This window comes from Xenia sp. Carnegie-2017, unplaced genomic scaffold (genome assembly GCF_021976095.1).
Source record: "Xenia sp. Carnegie-2017 unplaced genomic scaffold, XeniaSp_v1 HiC_scaffold_1, whole genome shotgun sequence".
NCBI classification, from domain to species: domain Eukaryota; kingdom Metazoa; phylum Cnidaria; class Anthozoa; order Malacalcyonacea; family Xeniidae; genus Xenia; species Xenia sp. Carnegie-2017.
Genome location: NW_025813402.1, coordinates 2,338,953 through 2,359,402, shown reverse-complemented (window position 1 = coordinate 2,359,402; position 20,450 = coordinate 2,338,953). Strand labels below are relative to the sequence as shown.

The window sequence follows — 20,450 nt, the reverse complement described above, 5'->3', positions numbered from 1 at the left end:
CCTCCAATAGAAATTGTTTCGTTTTCCCCCCACGTGACCACACACTTTTCGCTACCATGGATATCACTATGAATGTGATCAATCTGAGAAACAAACAAAATTTGTAAGCCCAAAAATTTAAAGTGAAGTACTGCGTACCTCAGCTTTTCTTCCATTTTCTTCCATTGCCTAAAAATACATAAATTCAAGTAACACGTGTTGGTGTTGATAAAAATTCGTGTAGGTGTAGCAACCGTAGCAACACGTCAGTGACGCCACACGTGTGATTCGAAATTCTTCAACACTTGTACCTGTCACTTCCTGATACTGTTTTTAACTGTATCGAGTACTTTCGAATACCACAATCGCCATTAGTGTTCAAAGTTTCCATATTTATAGAAACATTCCAAAATTTAGTTAAAATTGAGACAGAATTTTACCATCGAAATACAACCGAAACATACAGTCGTATGTAGCTAAGTAGATTACTGCACGTTGTTGTGGAGTAACTATTGCCATGGAATGAATGAATGAATGAATGAATGAATGAATGAATGAATGAATGAATGAATGAATGAATGAATGAATGAATGAATGAATGAATGAATGAATGAATGAATGAATGAATGAATGAATGAATGAATGAAGAACGAAAATCTTTATTTTGACACGCTGGCCTCGTCAACTGGGGTTGATTTCCAAGATGGGCGTGCTTTTGTTCAAAAGCGATTACAAAATTTACTAAGAATTAAAATAACTATAGAAGAGAAAGATAAGTTTAAATATTTACAGAGTTTAGTTTACTCAATTAGTTACATGTTAAACCAAATCATAAAATGCAAGCAGCAATTTTCTTTTGAAAAAGTGATACACTTTTGCTATTTTTGATTTCTGCTGGAATTGAATTCCAAACAGAAGCCCCATCATACGCAAAGCTTTTCTTCAAGGAGTTAGTACTAGGCATAGGAATATTCAGACAACTTGTAATATTGCGTAGATTGTAATCAGTGATGTCTTTTCTATACGTAAACTATCTAGTACGTGAGTTTGGTCCTGCATTTTTTAATAATTTAAACATCAGCTTTGCTTGATATATCACATGTCATTATAAATTAACTGTATGTAAGTATTTCATTCGTTATACTGCACTAAAGATGGCATATTTTCGCCCAAACATGTATGCATTACAAAATTAAAAAAAGTTGTCGTCTTCGTTATATGTCTGATTTCAATCGTGCAGCTACGAAATTATGGAAATAATAATAATAGTTATTACCATAGCCTTTTTTTGAGGGGAGATTTACACTGAGGAAGGGGGAACATAATCGCAAAGAAGAAATAATGTGGGGGAAGGAGTAAAATGTTGGAAAAGCCAGAAAAAAGTCATTTATAATAATTTCTAGTAAAATGTTAAAGTTATTTACATGAGATATTCCATACAGTAAATGTAACATTTGAAGCAATTTGCAAAATCATTTAAAAACAGAAAATTTTTCAATAACAATACATGTACTTAAATCAATGATATATTTAACAAGAAACATAATAAATAAAACGTTTTTTAAAAAATCTAACGACGTGGAGTAATTTGTTTGGCCACATTGGGTCTAATGATTGAGGCAAGATCATTTTCCTGTGCAGAAAAACGGAAATTTGAAAAGTAGAGATGGAAGTGCTTTGAATGTTTAAAAAGCTAACAATATTTTTACTCAAAAAATTATGTGAAGAACACGAAGAAAATGTTCTACGTAGTGTAAACATTTACCTCAGTAAACGCATTTTTAATCCCAGAAAGTAAATAAATATTTATCTGACCATCAGAATCACCGACCAGAATACTCTAAATAAGAAAAAAATTTGAAGAATAATTAGTTCATAGTTTTCCTTCTGAATTAATTTAAAAATTTAAAACAAATAATATAAAGCGAAAGATGTCCTCATCATTTTGTTCAACAGCCTAATGAAAATCAATAAGAACGAATGACGATGCGTTATATAATAAAAAAGAAAGAGATGAAGAAATAGCATACATGAAGTATTCATTCCTTTGTCAAAAAAAAAGAGTTATAAAACTAAAATGAAAAAGAAAAGAGCTTTTCTTTCAATTACACTTATCTAACAACTTACGTTGGAATTTATAGAAAAAGTAATTGAAGAAAATTTAACTTCATTTAATGGTGTCTTGATGATCAATGGATCCAAACTACAATTGTTTTCAAAATATGATGGTAATTAGGAATTCTGAGTTGATTAAAACATTTGGAACATTCAAAATCTAAACTGACGTGCTCTGTCGCATATCCCAAACTTCAATTGTTTCTTCATGAACACAACCAAAAACTGTAGACGATCTAGGAGACCAACATATACTATTTACTGAATTCTACAAAACAGAAATACCACGATGTTGAATAATATCAAAAGAAATGACACACGTTTAAATCAAACGATGGATTTTTTAAAGCTCCGGTATAAAATTGTTAAATCTTCAGTGCAAAAGGATTGACTTCAGTTGCAATATAAAATATCTATGTTTGCTTATTGAGATTTTAACATGGAATTAAATCTTAAAATCAACGTTTGAATCGTAGCCTGAGCATTAGTAATGCAATTTTTCTTACGAAGAAATTAAAACTTGAATACCGTAATTGAATTAAAACTGTAAATAGGCGAAGCTGAATCTTGATGCCAAAGTTTTACACTCCAGTCAGCACTGCAACTGAGGAAAACGTCAGACAAAAATGGTGACCATTTTAATTGGTAAACTGGACCCTAGAAAATATAATGTACAAAAAAAGAGTGAACAAAAGAAATGCAGTTAGCAAAAGAAATTTCAAACTTCAACTGTTGTCAAGTTTACTGTAAAACGAGTTCATGGAAGTTTGAGCTTTTTCTTTCCTTCAAGCTCAGCTGTTTTTAGGTTGGGTAGGGGGATTAAAAAATTTTATGAGAAGAATGGTTTGACAATGAGTGGGTTAACAATAAATTATATTGTGGAAAAAAAAAGAACAAATTTTTATCTAGAGCGAAAGTAAACTGACCGTATGACCGACATATGATTGAAGATATTGTTCATTATAAGAACAAGAACATTTGTGAATATGACCTTCTTCAGTACCAATGATGTACCTAAGTTGATTACAAAATAAGAAACATTAAAAATAAAATGTTCAGTACTAATGATGTACCTAGTTGATTACAAAATACCCACAGAAACATAAAACGATCAAATGTTCAGTATTAATGATGTACCTAGTTGATCAAAACACACCACACAAGTACCAATGATTTCATTCTTACATGTTTCTCTCAATTGGGTGAAAGTCGAAACAAAATCCAGCAGCAAAACGTGATATTAAAGCATCAGATTTTTTATGATGAGCAGCAGATTTCTTTCGCTGTCGTTGTACATTAATGCGTTTTAATTTCATCAGGTCTAAAAAAACATTGAAAACATAGATCATTCTGGTTAATACATGGTATTTTTATCAAAAAGTATTTACAACATGTAGTTACAACATGGTATTCTGACCAACCAGTAGTTACAACATGGTATTCTGACCAATCAGTAGTTACAACATGGTATCCTGACCAACCAGTAGTTACAACATGGTATCCTGACCAACCAGTAGTTACAACATGGTATTCTGACCAACCAGTAGTTACAACATGGTATTCTGACGAATCAGTAGTTACAACATGGTATCCTGACAAACCAGTAGTTACAACATGGTATCCTGACCAACCAGTAGTTACAACATGGTATTCTGACCAACCAGTAGTTACAACATGGTATTCTGACCAACCAGTAGTTACAACATGGTATTCTGACCAACCAGTAGTTACAACATGGTATTCTGACCAATCAGTAGTTACAACATGGTATCCTGACCAACCAGTAGTTACAACATGGTATCCTGACCAACCAGTAGTTACAACATGCTATCCTGACCAACCAGTAGTTACAACATGGTATTCTGACCAATCAGTAGCTACAACATGGTTTTCTGACCAACCAGTGCGATTAAACAAAACAAGCCTACGAAGTGGTATAATTTCAATTTCATTTTTTTACCTGAACATTCAAAACCTTTTCTTATAGACCAATTTGTTACCCGACCATCTGCAGCTACAGAAACAAGTATTTCGTCTTTGTCGTTGTCATTATTCTGATCTCGCACGATCCATTTTAAATGCCAAACTGGAGCGATATGCTTGCCCTCACTTTCACTAAATTTAACACATAGGTCTTGCATATATACAGGAAACATATTAAAAAGTATTTTAATATTTTTAAAACACACAGCAAACATCACAATAGCAAACTGCAAAAATAAAACCAAGTACTTTCAACAATTTTGGAGTCTTTCATTAATCTGAAATTAAACTTTCAAATTTTCTAAAATTAAACTTTGAAAAACAAAAGAATTTATCGAAAACTTTCGCAGAACAGAAATAAAAGAAATTTGTGACATTCAACTCTATGGTAGCTATAAATTTATAATCCTTACAGACTATCAAGAACAGGAGAGTCTGTAACAATTTGGACATTGTAAATTGCAATGGTGCCATCGTATAAACCAAACTACATAAAAACATGAACAACAATGAAACAAGTAAAAAAATTAAAATTAAAATTTATACATACAATCAACAATAAGTATAAATTGATGGATTTATAAAGCTCACATAAAGTATTGATTAAAGAAAATGTAAAGTGAACATACTGCAAGTAAATTTGGTTGTAGTCGAGAAAATGATAGTGTCATAACACCACTTTCAAAATGATACACTCTTTCAGGATACTAGAAACATTGATAATGTTAAAGTAAAAATAAAATAATTCCACTTTGAAATGATCATTAGCAGTATAACTGACTGTATCAATTTAGGTCCACACATGTCTACATGTTTCACATTGTGTACTGTAGGTCTACTCATATCCTACATGTTTAACATTGTGTACTGTAGGTCTACTCATATCCTACATGTTTCACATTGTGTACTGTAGGTCTACTCATATCCTACATGTTTCACATTGTGTACTGTAGGTCTACTCATATCCTACATGTTTCACATTGTGTACTGTAGGTCTACTCGTATCCTACATGCTTCATATCGTGTACTGTAGGTCTACTCTTATTCTACATGATTCATATCGCGTACTGTAGGTCTACTCATATCCTAAATGTTTCAACACATATCAAGAAACATACATAATAAAAATATTTTATTCCAATGTTTACCTCTGGATTTTTTAACGACCAACAACATGCAATTCCGTTTTTTTGATTTGAAAAATTAAACTCTCCATATGCAACAGCCAAAATGTCCTGAAAATAAGAAACACATACAAACATAATAAGTATAGAAGCACATATCATGTAATTAAAGTTATTTTTAACTGTTATAAAACTACAATTAAAGTTTTTTGTCAGTAGCAACAAAGTTTTCTTGAAGGTACTGTTCAATAACGTGATAACAAGGTTTGTAAAGCTACTACGTACATAACATCAAATTCTTTCCTTAGTTAGGTATGAAGGGTGTTACATATTGATACAATATAACAGGTAAGAATAAATAATAACTACATAACAACATTACCTACCGGATTTCGAGGATTCCACGCCATACAACTAACATTTCTGCCTTTCGTTATTGAACAAGCGTATGTCCATAATTTATCTAGGTTTGGACTGAGATCACTAAGGCTGGCACTTGGTGAAGAAACTTTTTCCAAATCACTTTCCAACACATCATTTTTTCTGTTTGAAATACTATAATCGTAAAAGGAATAAGATAAACAGTAATTATCATTTATTTCTCATGATAAAATTATGCGTTGCTTGATGCTGTTACATGATATTACATGTTACACGATGTTACATGTTACACGATGTTACATGTTACACGATGTTACATGTTGCATGATGTTACATGTTACACGATGTTACATGTTGCACGATGTTACATGTTACACGATGTTACATGTTACACGATATTACATGTTACACGATGTTACATGTTGCACGATGTCACATGTTACACGATGTTACATGTTACACGATATGTACACGATGTTACATGTTGCATGATGTTACATGTTACACGATGTTACATGTTGCACGATGTTACATGTTACACGATGTTACATGTTACACGATATTACATGTTACACGATTTTGATTGTTATTGTATGATGTAACACAATGTTGTACGACGTTGCATGATGTTGTAATAAGTTGTTGTATGTTTTGCATGACGTAGCACGGTATCGGCAGTATTGTTTTCTTTTTAAAATAAAACAAAAAATTAAAAGCGATAGTTAGAAACATACGTGAAATAAGCTGTAGACCACGATAACGTGCTTGACGGTCTTGGAAGGTATTTAATGAAATAATTCTTTCCATTGTAAACAAATCATTCTTCAAGGCTTTACACTACAAAAATGAAAATGTTGACTGTTGAATGAGATGCCTTAATGAACTTATTTAGTAAAACGTTAAGAGCATCACTGCAGAACTACTGTTTAAATTATTTAATTTACAGGCGAGAACGCTGTTCATACAACTATGGGTATACTTTGAGCAGAGAATATTCAATTTTTTCATGTTACGTAAAGTCTTTTGTGATCAGTCAGGGTAAAAACAATTGATTTTTCAATAAATTATTCATGATGATTTGAAATATACTTAACACGACCAAAACATGTGGATTTTCAAAATCATTCACCAATATTTATTTTCAGAAAGAAATTATTATATAACTACCAAAAGTATAGGATGATTAGGATCATTGATATATAACCACCGAAAGTATAGGATGATTAGGATCATTGATATATAACTACCGAAAGTATAGGATGATTAGGATCATTAATATATAACCACCGAAAGTATAGGATGATTAGGATCATTGATATATAACTATCGAAGGTATAGGATGATTAGGATCATTGATATATAACTACCGAAAGTATAGGATGATTAGGATCATTGATATATAACTACCTGAAGTATAGGATGATTAGGATCATTGATATAAAACTAGCGAAAGCATAGGATTAGGATCATTGATATACAAGTACCTGAAGTATAGGATGATTAGGATCATTAATAACGTCATTTTCCACTTCTTTATTTTTCTCATCCTTACTCAAAGCCTCGTCTTCAGATAGTTTTGTTAATATACTAACTTGACTACCTGGTAAAATAAAAATTACATCATAATTATATTCATTATCAACGTCACATCATGACACGTGACCCTATCTTTATTATTCATAAATAAATCTTCAGTTATTGTTTACTCAAATGTACATGCTTTACCACTGAGCATGCTTCCAGAGAAAGCACTGCCTGTCTGAACGGCAGGTGACGCAGTTTCGTCGTCGAAGTCAGTTACAACATTTTTCTCAGCACTGGTTGGTCGACTAAGACTCACGTGATCTTCGACATTGTCTTCTACATCATTAAAATGAAAAAATTAAAAAATCAACAATATTTTTTCAGCAGTGGATCCATACTAGTTATTTTAGGTCACGTACTTCATATAAGATAGTCATAATATCATATAAATACCTTGATTTTCATTGAATAGTTCACTATACACGTCATACATATCCCATGATGTTGCCATGCACGCAACATCCTGAAACAACGGAATGTCAGCTTGACAACAGTAAACATGGCATGATGGGAAGAGTTACGTCAGTTTGACAACAGTAAACATGGCATGATGGGAAGGGTTACGTCAATTTGACAACAGTAAACATGGCATGATGGGAAGGGTTACGTCAGTTTGACAACAGTAAACATGGCATGATGGGAAGGGTTACGTCAGTTTGACAACAGTAAACATGGCATGATGGGAAGGGTTACGTCAATTTGACAACAGTAAACATGGCATGATGGGAAGGGTTACGTCAGTTTGACAACAGTAAACATGGCATGATGGGAAGGGTTACGTCAGTTTGACAACAGTAAACATGGCATGATGGGAAGGGTTACGTCAGTTTGACAACAGTAAACATGGCATGATGGGAAGGGTTACGTCAGTTCGACAACAGTAAACATGGCATGATGGGAAGGGTTACGTCAGTTTGACAACAGTAAACATGGCATGATGGGAAGGGTTACGTCAGTTTGACAACAGTAAACATGGCATGATGGGAAGGGTTACGTCAGTTCGACAACAGTAAACATGGCATGATGGGAAGGGTTACGTCAGTTCGACAACAGTAAACATGGCATGATGGGAAGGGTTACGTCAGTTCGACAACAGTAAACATGGCATGATGGGAAGGGTTACGTCAGTTTGACAACAGTAAACATGGCATGATGGGAAGGGTTACGTCAGTTCGACAACAGTAAACATGGCATGATGGGAAGGGTTACGTCAGTTCGACAACAGTAAACATGGCATGATTAGAATAGCTTCACAACAGTAGCTGAGATTCGTCGTTAAAACTCGTCTCATCTATTATAACCTTTCAACAGTTTGATCAAAAAGACATGTTTTCATTATCCTGAAAAGTAGATCACACTCTATTTACGAACACTTCTTCAGTAAGAGGACACATATAACGTAAGCAGACACTGGTCCTTGCTACGTAAAAAAATATCAGTTCTCAAAACCTCTCGTAAGTTAGACCGTATTTTACAAATGAGGACGTAAATGAAAACAGAAAGACCAAAACATATATTTTAACTTTTTAAAAGAGTATTAATCTCTCTTAGATAACATTAACATGATAGCAAGTGAAAAATTTCGACTTACACTTTTTAAAATAGGTAATGTTTGAATTTCTTTGTTCTTCACGTCATTATTAAATGTCTGCATTCCACGCTCAACAAAACTATCATTTCCAGGGCGAGTTTTTAAAACCTTGAAAAGCATAAAATTTATTGTCTTGCATGCATGTTGAAATAGATATAGGTGAAAGAAACATGAAAAAACAATATTGTTAAAGTTAACATTTTATTAAAGATGGAGAAGTACGATATAAGATAATCAAATACCTCAGTATAGCGTTTATTTAAATCTTTAACAGTTGTCGCAATATCACTTTCATCATTAACACTAGTTCCAGGAATATCTAACAACCATATAGTGTCTGTTTCATCTAGATACAAATGTACCTGTTTTTGAAAAATATAAAAATGAAATTAACGATGAATGTCTTCTGAAAAAGGAAGAAACAAAACATGGTCAAGATTGTCTAAATGAAAACAAAACGAATGGAGAAAGTAAATATGGAAATATTTAAACATGAAAAATGATAATTTAAGAACCATTTATAAATTAATTGCATTGTGGCAATGGTACAATAATATAGATCTGGGGGATTATACAGCAATTTAAATATTAGCGAATCGCGCACGTATTCGAACAGTAGGAATAGATTATATTTATCTAATACCATTTGGTCTAGGTCAAATGTAGTAAGGTCTTCCTTTATATGAGAATATCTTCTTTCAATTTCTAAGAAAAACGTTTTTGTATTTATAAATGAAAGTTAAACATCGAAGTTTAAGATCAATAGCAGGTTTTTGAAAAAATATAGATGCACTTGTGGTCTTTATCAAGGAAATAAAGACATGGCAGATACCAGGAGAACAATGTTTAAATAAAAATAATACAGTAAAAGATACATATTTAAAGAAACACAGTAAAACATTGAAAACATTTGTAAGTTAACTTAAGGTTTATAAGACAATGTAAAGTTCTTTAGACAAAAAGATAAATTACGTACCAACAAGTCTTGTGTCATAACCAATCTTGCTGTTAGCTTCTGTGTGTAAGTCTTCACTTATTACTTCAGGAGATGACCATCCAGATACAGTGACACTACCCATCACAGATCTGCTATAAAACCATAAATTTCATTTTAATATTTTCACATGTTTAAGATGCGTTATATAACGTCACCACTTGTTCGACACAATTTTTTGCTCATGAAAAAATCAATGTGTCAAAGTAAATCAAATTTTTTAACAAACCAAAAATGATTTTATTTCTCGACAAAAATAACAACGCAACCTGTGACGCAACTGTACTGATGTCACGTGTGTAAAATTTTCTCAACCAATCACATACCTTCCTGAAAAGCCTCCAAGGAAACTTGCATTGCTGGCTGCATAAATTGATTGGCTCAGGTCTGATGGCTAAACATATTACAGCAGTAAAAACAGATGGAGTGATAAATACTTTATAAGCATTCTTTCATAATTCACAAATCTTTTAATGTGTCTCTGATGAAAACTTTGTGCATAGATACTGCATGCTTAGGATCTAGACAGAATCTCATTTAGCTTCCTCAAAAGTCTTGTGTTGACTTATACATTTTGGATCCTCTAAAGTCTTACAAGATCCTACAGGATCCTGACCAAGAATTTCTCCAGAATCAACAGTGATCAAAGTAGTCAGTAAATAAGTCATGCCTTTCTATAAAAAAACTCCAAGCAAAAGGCACGTACCGTAACTATAGATTCGCTTCCAAAAAGACCATTATTACTAGTGACACGTCTCGAAAAATGCAAAATTATACATTGTGAAAACAAAGGACAAAATGTCAATAAATAAGTTTTATTCCCTAAGAATTAAGTAACATTTTTACTTATTTGAACCAAAATTTCATGTTTGATTGACACTTTGTGATCACAAATATTTTTTTGCCGCTTACTTCACTGTATTTATATCAAAAGTTAAAAGACTTTGAGGAGTTACATCATTTCCCATATCATCAAGAACCTACAAAAACCAACATTTAAAGTGATTTCTGTAAACACTTTACATTGTCATAATAAAAACAGATTGATGAATAAAAGAAAGCTTCAGTTAAGTTTATTGATGGTAAAAAGACTCTTAAAAAGAACATATACTGTAGTTTATGGTTTTTATAAACATTAATGAAATTAAAACATAAGTATAATTACCACAATTGGTTGCTTTTGATGCATTTTTTCATGAACATTCCATTTACTGCCAGAAGCTCCACCTAATTTACTGTATGAGCCTCGTCCTTTATGACTTCGTTGACTACCAAAACTTATTCCATGGCTGCTTGTTCTTGCAATACTAAATTGTTGCTTTCTGTAATAAAAAAATATTGACAAAATATCTCAACAAAGCAAAGTAATAATTTAAAAAGGAATCAAAAGACAAAAACCATCAATAACTAACAAACAAATGTATGAGACAGTTATCTATGTTCAGGATTCAGTCTCAGCCTCTCAGTCATCTTGTATGTCAGTCAGTCAAGGACTCAACATGCTTAATAGCAATGCTTTTAACAGATAACATTTATCTAATTATTGAAAGATTTGACATGAATCACCACGTTAGAGACTTCATTGCACTGTGCAACGTAGGCAAGCAACGCCAAAAAAATACATATTTGCAAAAAGTCCATAGATAGGTGATGAGTAATCACTGCATGATACAACTATTTTTTGAATCCATATTAAAAAAAATCTATTCGATATGTCACAGAAAAAGCTAAAAAAAGTTTCTTTGATTACTAGAAGAAGTACGAAACCAGAAAATAAGATCGCACGCCAGAACAACTGAGATATTGGACGTAAAATGCATGGATTCGAACTCCATCCTCCCTGGAGAGTGGAGATATGTGGTCCTTGAACAAATTGATAAAGGAGATAAAATCCAATTTGCATTTAATGAAGAGTGGCAGTGACTTACATATTTGTTTTCTTCTTCATGTCTGAACGATTCATACTTTTGTTTTTGCTTTACTTCAGTAAATATTTTAAAACAAACAAAAATCTAAATTTTATTACTACATCATTTCGTCAACCACATTGGTTGTGTTACCTAGGCAACGTAAACTATCTCCAGGCCCCTCAAGCACTCGGTACAATTTCAAGTAAATTTGTGAAATGTAGAATTGGAAATCGACATTTAAAATGAGAAAAAACTATGTTTATAATGTTCTTAATTTGGTAAAAAAATTTCTTTGTATAATCTTAATAACTTGTTCCAAACCCTAAATTTTATTGTTGCGTAAAGTATGGCCAATATGCTTTCACTCACTAATAAAAAATAACTATTTTAGATCCTGTTGGTGTATGTGTTTGTGGTGTGGCTATGTGTCATATATGCTGGATACTATGTTGCAGAAGAACTTTTGAAGCATTAAAAAGTAACTTATCAAATATAAAGTGAAATAAATTTAAGAAAAGACGTTTGGCTCACAAAACAAACATTGTTGACATTATTGTCACATCAATAATAATTGAAGTATCAAAGCTTGGTTATTGATAAATTTATAGAAAACTATGGTTGAGTTAGCCTAGCGTTTCAAGACATGGTTCAGATGTTTACTCGTTTATGGGAAGGCATGAGAGCATAGTTTTGCAAACATTTTTATTGTAATCATTTATGCAATGTGTACATTGTAAAAACATCCTCAAGCAGACTACTGCATCAGGTAAATGTTTTGTAAGTAATCGCTATTAAAGCAATTATTTCAAGATGTTCGTTGCCTGAAAATAGCCCTATGGCGTGAAAATCCTATAGTAGCGACAGCAAAAACTTGTCGATTTTATTTTATCTTATGCCTGTTTCATACGTCGCATTTTACATGAGCCGAATGCATTTAAAACAAAAGATAATGAAGCATTTTATCTCATTTACTTTTGTTTTTAATGTATTCGGCTCATATAAAATGCGACGTTTGAAACGAGCCAAACGCTCTACTAATATTGAGTGCTTTTTATCCAGGAATATTCTCCTATTAATTTATTTTATATGTATATATTTTACTCTCCCGGCTATCACCATAGTGCAATGGTGAAGGAAAAAGAAAAAGAGATAAAAACAACTATAATTTTATCCAGACAAGCCTGTTTCGTGATTGCTCACTCATCAGGGGCTTTAATAAAAGAATATTTTGGTAAGTGGAGAGATCACCAACAGGATTGTCGGGATAAGTGCTGTTATCACTTTTTCTTCTATAAATATATATAGCTCTACTCATATGTAGACTGAGCACTCTATAAAGGAAAAAAATCATAAACGAAAAACTTCCTATATATATTTTATATGCATATTTATATAATTAATAATTGAAAATGAACACATAATTATTTGTCTTCAGCGAGAAACAAGAAATTTTAAATGACAGTTTTATGAAAATTTTATTCCATTTTCACTGCAATCCAATACTAAAAAGAAAAATAATTTTCAATTTCATGGAAATATTCACGACTAGATAGACCAACGAGATTCATTGGTATTACTCAATGCGATAATTTACAAAAAAAACCGTGTAAGGAACCCCAAAAAGTGTGTCAAAAAATGACAAATCTATGTTATGTTTTATATATACACAATCTATAACTCTTCACATCAACGTTAATGCAAAACATTGAAAATCCTGTAAAACCACTTGCAGATGTGCAGTGATTTGAAGGAACATTTTTAAATCAAAAGATCGTTATTCAATGTTTAAAAAAGCAGACGGTTTAAGTAGCACTTTCTTCCATTAGGTTCACTTTGTTCCAAAAGTAATCACGTGACTATAACGTGTTGTCGGTCTACGTCAAGACGAAAAGAAACTTTGTCGACCAAAGTAAAATTCTTTACAAATCAATACATCTGTTTACATAAAACGATTATCATCAAATGCCAAAAGATGAATATCTATATATTCAACCAGCTTTCATCTTAAGAACATACACTAAATCTTTGCTGCATCTATAGTCATGTGCCAGCCATGATTAATTCTTTGAACCAGCCAAAGTGGTCAAGCAATAAAAACATTGAAATTCAGCTGTTTTGAGTAAGACGTGGATAGTTATTGCCAGACTCAATAGACTGCATGGCATTAACATGTTGACCATCTAACAGAGAATAATGAAGACCTCCAGCTGAGTTGGAAAGGTTTGATGCGTGTAAAACATGATTTGTAACCGGGCTGGTCATATAATTCGCTGTCATGACAACACTATGTGTCACGTGGCTTACTACGTGAGGAACTTGTAACGAATCACGTGATTTCAAAGGTGGAGGACCATTTTGAATACCGAGTGGTTGAGTGAGATTGGGCTTTTTTGCAGGAGGTTCTTGGCTGACAATCACTGGGGTTTGTACGTATTGAGGATGTATTTGAGATGAAGACTGCGAAGAATTGTCATCATCATGTGATCTCTTTACGCTTTCCTCATTGATTGATTGTGAAATCTGGAGACGATCTGGACTGGCTGTACAACTGGATGCAGCACATTCATTTTCATCAAAAAATCGATCCATATAGTCACTATAACAAAACAAAATACGGATATGAAATAAAAGGAAACAAGACTTCTTTTACTGACAATATAAGTATAAATAAAGTTCATACGTAATTCCTGGATAAAACGCATATTTCTTTTTGCTTCGTAGCTGACAAGAAAATGCATCGTGTCTTTCTGTCTTTTTCCACAAATAATAAAACTGTACAATATCTCCAACTGTTCGACCAGGTATCTTCAAACATATGAAGAAAACATTTAGAGTAGTTTTGCATTGAACATTTCTTTCATATAAGTTTACCTTAGATTGTTGAATGGAGATAAAATCTTTCCCAAACTGTCTTAATCCTAAACGTAGACCAACATTTTTTTTCCAATTTCCATTTAATGAACGCAAATGCAAAACAACTACTAACCCAGTTCAAAATTACGACACTCTTCTTCAGACCAGAATGTCATTGCTGCAAAATGTGGAAAAAAATAAAACAATAATGGGGCAAAAGTCAGCGTTTTATGCATCGTTCAATAAAACAACCGCTAAATTAAGTATTTATAAAATAAATTTAAATAATACATAGCTACAGAATCTAAAGGAAAAAAAACTTTACATACGTACCTTGAGCGGGAGGTGTTTGTGATTTAAATTTCTTCAAAGCTTCGTCACAATCGTAATTGCACTGTAAAAGTACATATAGTGCCTAGAAAATCAATAAATGGTCATTTGACGTTGTTTAATCATCAACATGTAAACAAAATGATTTATAATCAAAGTTAAAATAAAAGAAATATTTGTAATTGAATATATAAAAGTTTAATGTACCTGTTCGTCATCACCTTTACTAATAGCAGTAGTACCACCATCCCAACCAGACCCACAAACTGTATCCATATATTTTTGTACTACACAAATAACATAGATTACATCATACATGATACAAATATTCAAGATAACATATATTTAATCATTCAATTTTTGTACATACATTTGTGTTGGGATATTCCTTTAGGGCTCCATAAACATTTACTGTTGTATTTGTCATCTGTGAAATAATATCATGCATGTAACATATTAGGACTTGCTCCAATAAAAAATAAATATCAACGCATTGTCGTAGTCAGCTGTTAAAGTTTGCTCGTTGTTTACTCAATTTAAAAACAATTTCTACAGAAATGATACCTTGTAATGATTTAGGGTTTACATAGCACAGGTGAAGAAATAAATCATACTTTGTAATGATTTAGGGTTTACATAGCACAGGTGAAGAAATAAATCATACTTTGTAATGATTTTGGGTTTACATAGCACAGGTGAAGAAATAAATCATACTTTGTAATGATTTAGGGTTTACATAGCACAGGTGAAGAAATAAATCATACTTTGTAATGATTTAAAGAGTGCATGGTACGTATAAACTTGCATAATTGCTACATCATGTTAGTAAAGACAGACAATGAAATATTGGTTAGTACAAAATTCACCTTTTTCATTTTTATGAGGGCAAGTTGTCTCAGGAACAATAGCTTGATGTTCAGGACCAACGTGAATTTCCTATAAAATCAATTCTCCAAATAAGGACAGTTTTACAAATTCCAACATGTTTGTTTTGCAAATTTAGTTTAGATAAATTATAATTTCATTTGTTAAATACTATCATCTTTTTATAAAAATAGTTAACATTGTTACCAAAAAAAACAATTATAATTGCAAACACATAGATAAAAATACAGTGTACTTATTTGGGTGAAATAAGCAACATGAAATGACGAGAATTTGTAAGCAATTACTTTGAAAGAAATTAAACACAACAATAATACAATAAAATACTTTTTTCCAGTCTTCAGCAGGTGAATAATCTTCATCGGAAGATGAGGAGTCAGAATCAGGAAAATATTGGTAGGCAGCAGCCACTATAAGAATATAAAAAATTAAAACACATAAACATACATATATATCATTCTCTTGTGAAAATGTTGTAATATCATGTTGTCATAACATTTACAACATAGTCTGACTAGTTTAACAACAGTTATGGTAACAATGATGTCATAACATTTACAACATAGTCTGACTAGTTTAACAACATTTATGGTAACAATGATGTCATAACATTTACAACATAGTCTGACTAGTTTAACAACATTTATGGTAACAATGTCATAACATTTACAACACAATCTGACAAGTTTAACAACATTTATGGTAACAATGTTGTCATAACATTTACAACATAGTCTGACTAGTTTAACAACATTTGTGGTAACAATGATGTCATAACATTTACAACATAGTCTGACTAGTTTAACAACATTTATGGTAACAATGATGTCATAAGATTTACAACATAGTCTGACTAGTTTAACAACATTTATGGTAACAATGATGTCATAACATTTACAACATAGTCTGACCAGTTTAACAACATTTGTGGTAACAATGATGTCATAACATTTACAACATAGTCTGACTAGTTTAACAACATTTATGGTAACAATGATGTCATAACATTTACAACATAGTCTGACTAGTTTAACAACATTTATGGTAACAATGATGTCATAACATTTACAACATAGTCTGACCAGTTTAACAACATTTGTGGTAACAATGATGTCATAACATTTACAACATAGTCTGACTAGTTTAACACCATTTGTGGTAACAATGATGTCATAACATTTACAACATAGTCTGACTAGTTTAACAACATTTATGGTAACAATGATGTCATAACATTTACAACATAGTCTGACTAGTTTAACAACATTTATGGTAACAATGTCATAACATTTACAACACAATCTGACCAGTTTAACAACATTTATGGTAACAATGATGTCATAACATTTACAACACAATCTGACCAGTTTAACAACATTTATGGTAACAATGATGTCGTAACATTTACAACAGTCTGACTAGTTTAACAACATTTATGGTAACAATGATGTCATAACATTTACAACATAGTCTGACCAGTTTAACAACATTTATGGTAACAATGATGTCATAACATTTACAACATAGTCTGACTAGTTTAACAACATTTATGGTAACAATGATGTCATAACATTTACAACATAGTCTGACTAGTTTAACAACATTTGTGGTAACAATGATGTCATAACATTTACAACATAGTCTGACTAGTTTAACAACATTTATGGTAACAATGATGTCATAACATTTACATGATTTAGAACAAGACCAAAATGTTGCTTTCACTTCATCAACCAAAATGTTAAAAAAAGGTCATTCATATGTCATTTGGTTAGAATAATAAAACATTTCTTACATCCTCTTGTTATTCTTTGATTTTCTAGAGGATTTACATTACAGTTAGGTAAAGTTGAAGAATGTGGGGACTGTGCTATATCTTGAGGAATATCAACTTGAGAAGAATTTCCATTATGTTTTAAATCATCATCACCATCATCATCATCTTCTTCCTCATCATCATCGTCACAATCATCATTATCATAATGAATCAATGGTTCTGGTTGAATATCTTCCAATTTAACATTATCACTTTCTTCATCAGTAGGAGTGTAATAAAGAGCAAGAAGATCTTCAATAGGAACTTCTGCATCCTAAACAAAAATATTGAATATTATATATACTTCCTTGCTTCACATTCAGTACAATACTTGTACATACGTACAACTTCAACCATTAGAGCAACCATGCTTCATTTAAAAATAAAAAATGTCTATTGTCTATGGTCTGTTAGTGGTGATTTTTTTCGCATTGACCATTGAACAACGTGAATTTCTTCATAGTTAAAATCAAAAATAACTATGTTATTTACCATTTAGGTCAGTTCATGCTTGAAATATATTTTCACTAGGTCTCAAAGCATCTCTTTGCCTTTGCCCACCTTTGAGACTTTGTGAAAATATTTTTTCTACACGGACCTCCCGCAAATAACATATATAAGCTACTAAATAATAAAAACAGACAACCAATCATTTACAAAAGTTCATTTCATTCAGCATAACTTTGTTTTGAAATCTACAAACAAAGTTCATGTCAAAAGTCATGGTTTATTTATTCCAAGATTATGGTTTTTTTATAACATAAATGAAAACAACATAAAATTTGCCATATGCTTGCATCTAAAGAAATACCAACAATACGAAAGATGTTTCATGCAAGATGGTAATGTCATAAAATATAAAACAAAATTAACGTTATCAAGAACGGTGAAATTACATTGTGAAAAATTTTTTACCTTTTGCAGATCATTAATTTCATTTTGATTAAATCCTTCTCCTGCTTCTAAGGTTTCTTCTTCATCAATTGTAGCCTCATCATCAACTTCTTGTTCAGGTAAAGGCTCAAAATCCCGTTCATTTATAGCAACTAAAATTCATGGTTTGAAAACGTTTTCTCGAAAATTTTCCAGCTAAGATTTTAGCATTTTAAACAACATTCACTCATTCATATCTTACCTTTGTTGGCTAAAATATTTTCAGACGCCGACTGCATATAAAAAAATCCCATAAATCAAATTTAAATATTATCACTTTGCGAAACAAATAACAATATAAATTCCAAAACATTTCACTAATTTTCCATTTTTCAAAACAGATGAGAAAAAAAATTAATCAAAACATTTTTTATGATAATCCTTTCGTGATGATTCTATGCAAATTTTTCCAATAGAAGAAGAGATAAAATTTCCACAATAAACATGAAATGTTCAACTCTCTTACCTCATCTTTCGTTTCCGCCATTTTGAAGGCTCATGAATGACATTTTCTCTTATTTTCACAATTTTCTCACATTCTGTCAAATTAAATGCTCGGAAACGACCGCTACCGCATATTGACGTACATCTACGGCACTTCCCGATATCATAAAAATTAAACAATTGTCTTGTGCAATACATACTGTCTTTTTAAGAACTCTGGTGAAACGCGTTATTCATGGTAAGATGAAATAAGCAGTTTATTGATGATGAAATAATAATAATTATCAAGATTGAAATTTTTATAACGTAGGGAGGAGGAAAACGTTTTGAATATCCTAAGTATGTCTGGTCCCCATCAGGGGGTTGGTGGTGTGAACCTAGAAATTGGAAAAGAAATACTGTTATTGGTTTTGGGATGATGCTTGCTGCTTGTGTTCCCATATGCTGGCTTTCTTGGCAGTTAGAGGTTTGTTTTGTGTTACTGTAAAAGTGCTAGTGAATTTGTTAAGGCCCGTGTTAATGCCAAGAGTTGTACTGTACCTACTGACTGTGCATCTGAGTGCACAATTTGGAAATAACTAGGCTTTTATGCATGCAAATTTTGAATCTTGGGTGCACAGTTTACAGACTTTCTTGTTTGGCAAGAATATTGTGAACTTCCAACTTTTCTCTTTTCAATCATCTCAAACAATGAGGTTCATTAATCTTATGTCCCAATCCGACAATTGCAACATAGGAATGTTGCAATAAGATCTATGAATTCCGCAGTATATAGTAAGAAAGATCAAAAACATTTGGTAGTTCCTATTTGAAGATTACAATGACAAAGTATTTCCAAATGTGTTTGCTTTTTCATGGAAAAATTAAATAAGAGTGCAAGCCTAAATCTTACATTTCAATTTTTTCAAACACCATTTTTCTGATTATTGAAACTGTTTCATATAGAGGCGACCAGTTCCACCCTACAGACATATATTTTCACAACGTTTTGCAAAACATGCAAAGGTTAGCAATAAAAAGATTAATAATTATGCATCGCAGCATATTATAATATGCTGAATTAAAAACATAATACCTATTTGTAACTTGTTCATAGCCTATCAAATCATTAATATATAATCCACATGCAGAAAACAACTTTATATCTTTTCTATTAATAATTTGAGTACATCTAATTGCATAGTTTGAATTAGAACAAATATTAATTTGAACATTTTATGAACATGTAAATGATAAACAAGTAATTTTATGTTTTAAGTGATTATTTTTGTGATTTATTTTGAGCTAACTGGATAATGAACTATTTTTTCAGGAAGATGATCCATCTCTCTGCTAGGACACATTTTGTATCAAAACAGAGACAGCACTATTTATGACAGAAATTTTTGATAAAGATATGAAACGAATGCATAACTTCTCATGTTTTGAGATCAATTTGGAAAATTGTTTTAGCGCTAATGTTTGTTTTTTGATAATGTCAATCATGTTTTCAGGGTATATAAACATTTGCTGCTAAACTGCTTTATGG

General features: G+C 31.7%; 2 protein-coding genes and 2 long non-coding RNA genes across 4 annotated transcripts; 2 read left to right on the top strand and 2 right to left on the bottom strand.

Moving 5' to 3' along the window:
• Window positions 1-1,335: 1,335 nt before the first annotated feature.
• On the bottom strand, window positions 1,336-11,812 carry LOC124441394 (dynein axonemal intermediate chain 4-like). Its single transcript, XM_046991863.1, has 25 exons — window positions 11,680-11,812; window positions 10,917-11,073; window positions 10,664-10,731; window positions 10,458-10,506; window positions 10,078-10,145; window positions 9,734-9,843; window positions 9,401-9,462; window positions 9,000-9,119; window positions 8,758-8,865; window positions 7,560-7,629; window positions 7,308-7,442; window positions 7,067-7,182; window positions 6,313-6,419; window positions 5,588-5,744; window positions 5,226-5,312; window positions 4,707-4,784; window positions 4,491-4,564; window positions 4,055-4,209; window positions 3,280-3,415; window positions 3,021-3,108; window positions 2,623-2,751; window positions 2,265-2,362; window positions 2,107-2,182; window positions 1,745-1,819; window positions 1,336-1,612 (listed from the first exon to the last, which is right to left on the bottom strand). The coding sequence occupies exons 1-25, from the start codon at window positions 11,712-11,714 to the stop codon at window positions 1,550-1,552; spliced, it is 2,421 nt and encodes an 806-aa protein (XP_046847819.1). The 5' UTR covers window positions 11,715-11,812; the 3' UTR covers window positions 1,336-1,549.
• Window positions 11,813-11,851: 39 nt separating this feature from the next.
• Window positions 11,852-12,474, top strand: LOC124439348. Its single transcript, XR_006946342.1, has 2 exons — window positions 11,852-11,939; window positions 12,053-12,474. It is a non-coding gene; the product is annotated as an uncharacterized LOC124439348 (long non-coding RNA).
• A 643-nt stretch (window positions 12,475-13,117) lies between these two features.
• On the bottom strand, window positions 13,118-19,034 carry LOC124443407 (mesoderm induction early response protein 1-like). The gene is made up of 13 exons (XM_046993895.1): window positions 18,945-19,034; window positions 18,681-18,711; window positions 18,461-18,591; window positions 17,525-17,819; window positions 16,057-16,139; window positions 15,711-15,780; window positions 15,215-15,271; window positions 15,052-15,131; window positions 14,848-14,929; window positions 14,648-14,692; window positions 14,533-14,579; window positions 14,342-14,466; window positions 13,118-14,257 (listed from the first exon to the last, which is right to left on the bottom strand). Exons 1-13 carry the CDS (start codon window positions 18,963-18,965, stop codon window positions 13,768-13,770), a joined length of 1,557 nt encoding a protein of 518 aa, XP_046849851.1. The 5' UTR covers window positions 18,966-19,034; the 3' UTR covers window positions 13,118-13,767.
• Window positions 19,035-19,090: 56 nt separating this feature from the next.
• LOC124443485 lies at window positions 19,091-20,439 on the top strand. Its single transcript, XR_006947672.1, has 4 exons — window positions 19,091-19,160; window positions 19,233-19,388; window positions 19,868-19,927; window positions 20,235-20,439. It is a non-coding gene; the product is annotated as an uncharacterized LOC124443485 (long non-coding RNA).
• The last annotated feature ends 11 nt before the right edge of the window (window positions 20,440-20,450 follow it).

Coding starts and splice junctions, on each gene's coding strand:
- LOC124441394 (XM_046991863.1), bottom strand. CDS start 11,714: ATGAATCGTTCAGACATGAAGAAGAAAACAAATAT. Junction 4,565..4,706: donor TACAACCAAATTTACTTGCA/GTATGTTCACTT, acceptor GTTTTTATGTAG/TTTGGTTTATACGATGGCAC. Junction 2,363..2,622: donor ACAGTTTTAATTCAATTACG/GTATTCAAGTTT, acceptor TCTGTTTTGTAG/AATTCAGTAAATAGTATATG.
- LOC124443407 (XM_046993895.1), bottom strand. CDS start 18,965: ATGGCGGAAACGAAAGATGAG. Junction 15,272..15,710: donor CCCTCATAAAAATGAAAAAG/GTGAATTTTGTA, acceptor ATTATTTCACAG/ATGACAAATACAACAGTAAA. Junction 15,132..15,214: donor AGGAATATCCCAACACAAAT/GTATGTACAAAA, acceptor TTATTTGTGTAG/TACAAAAATATATGGATACA.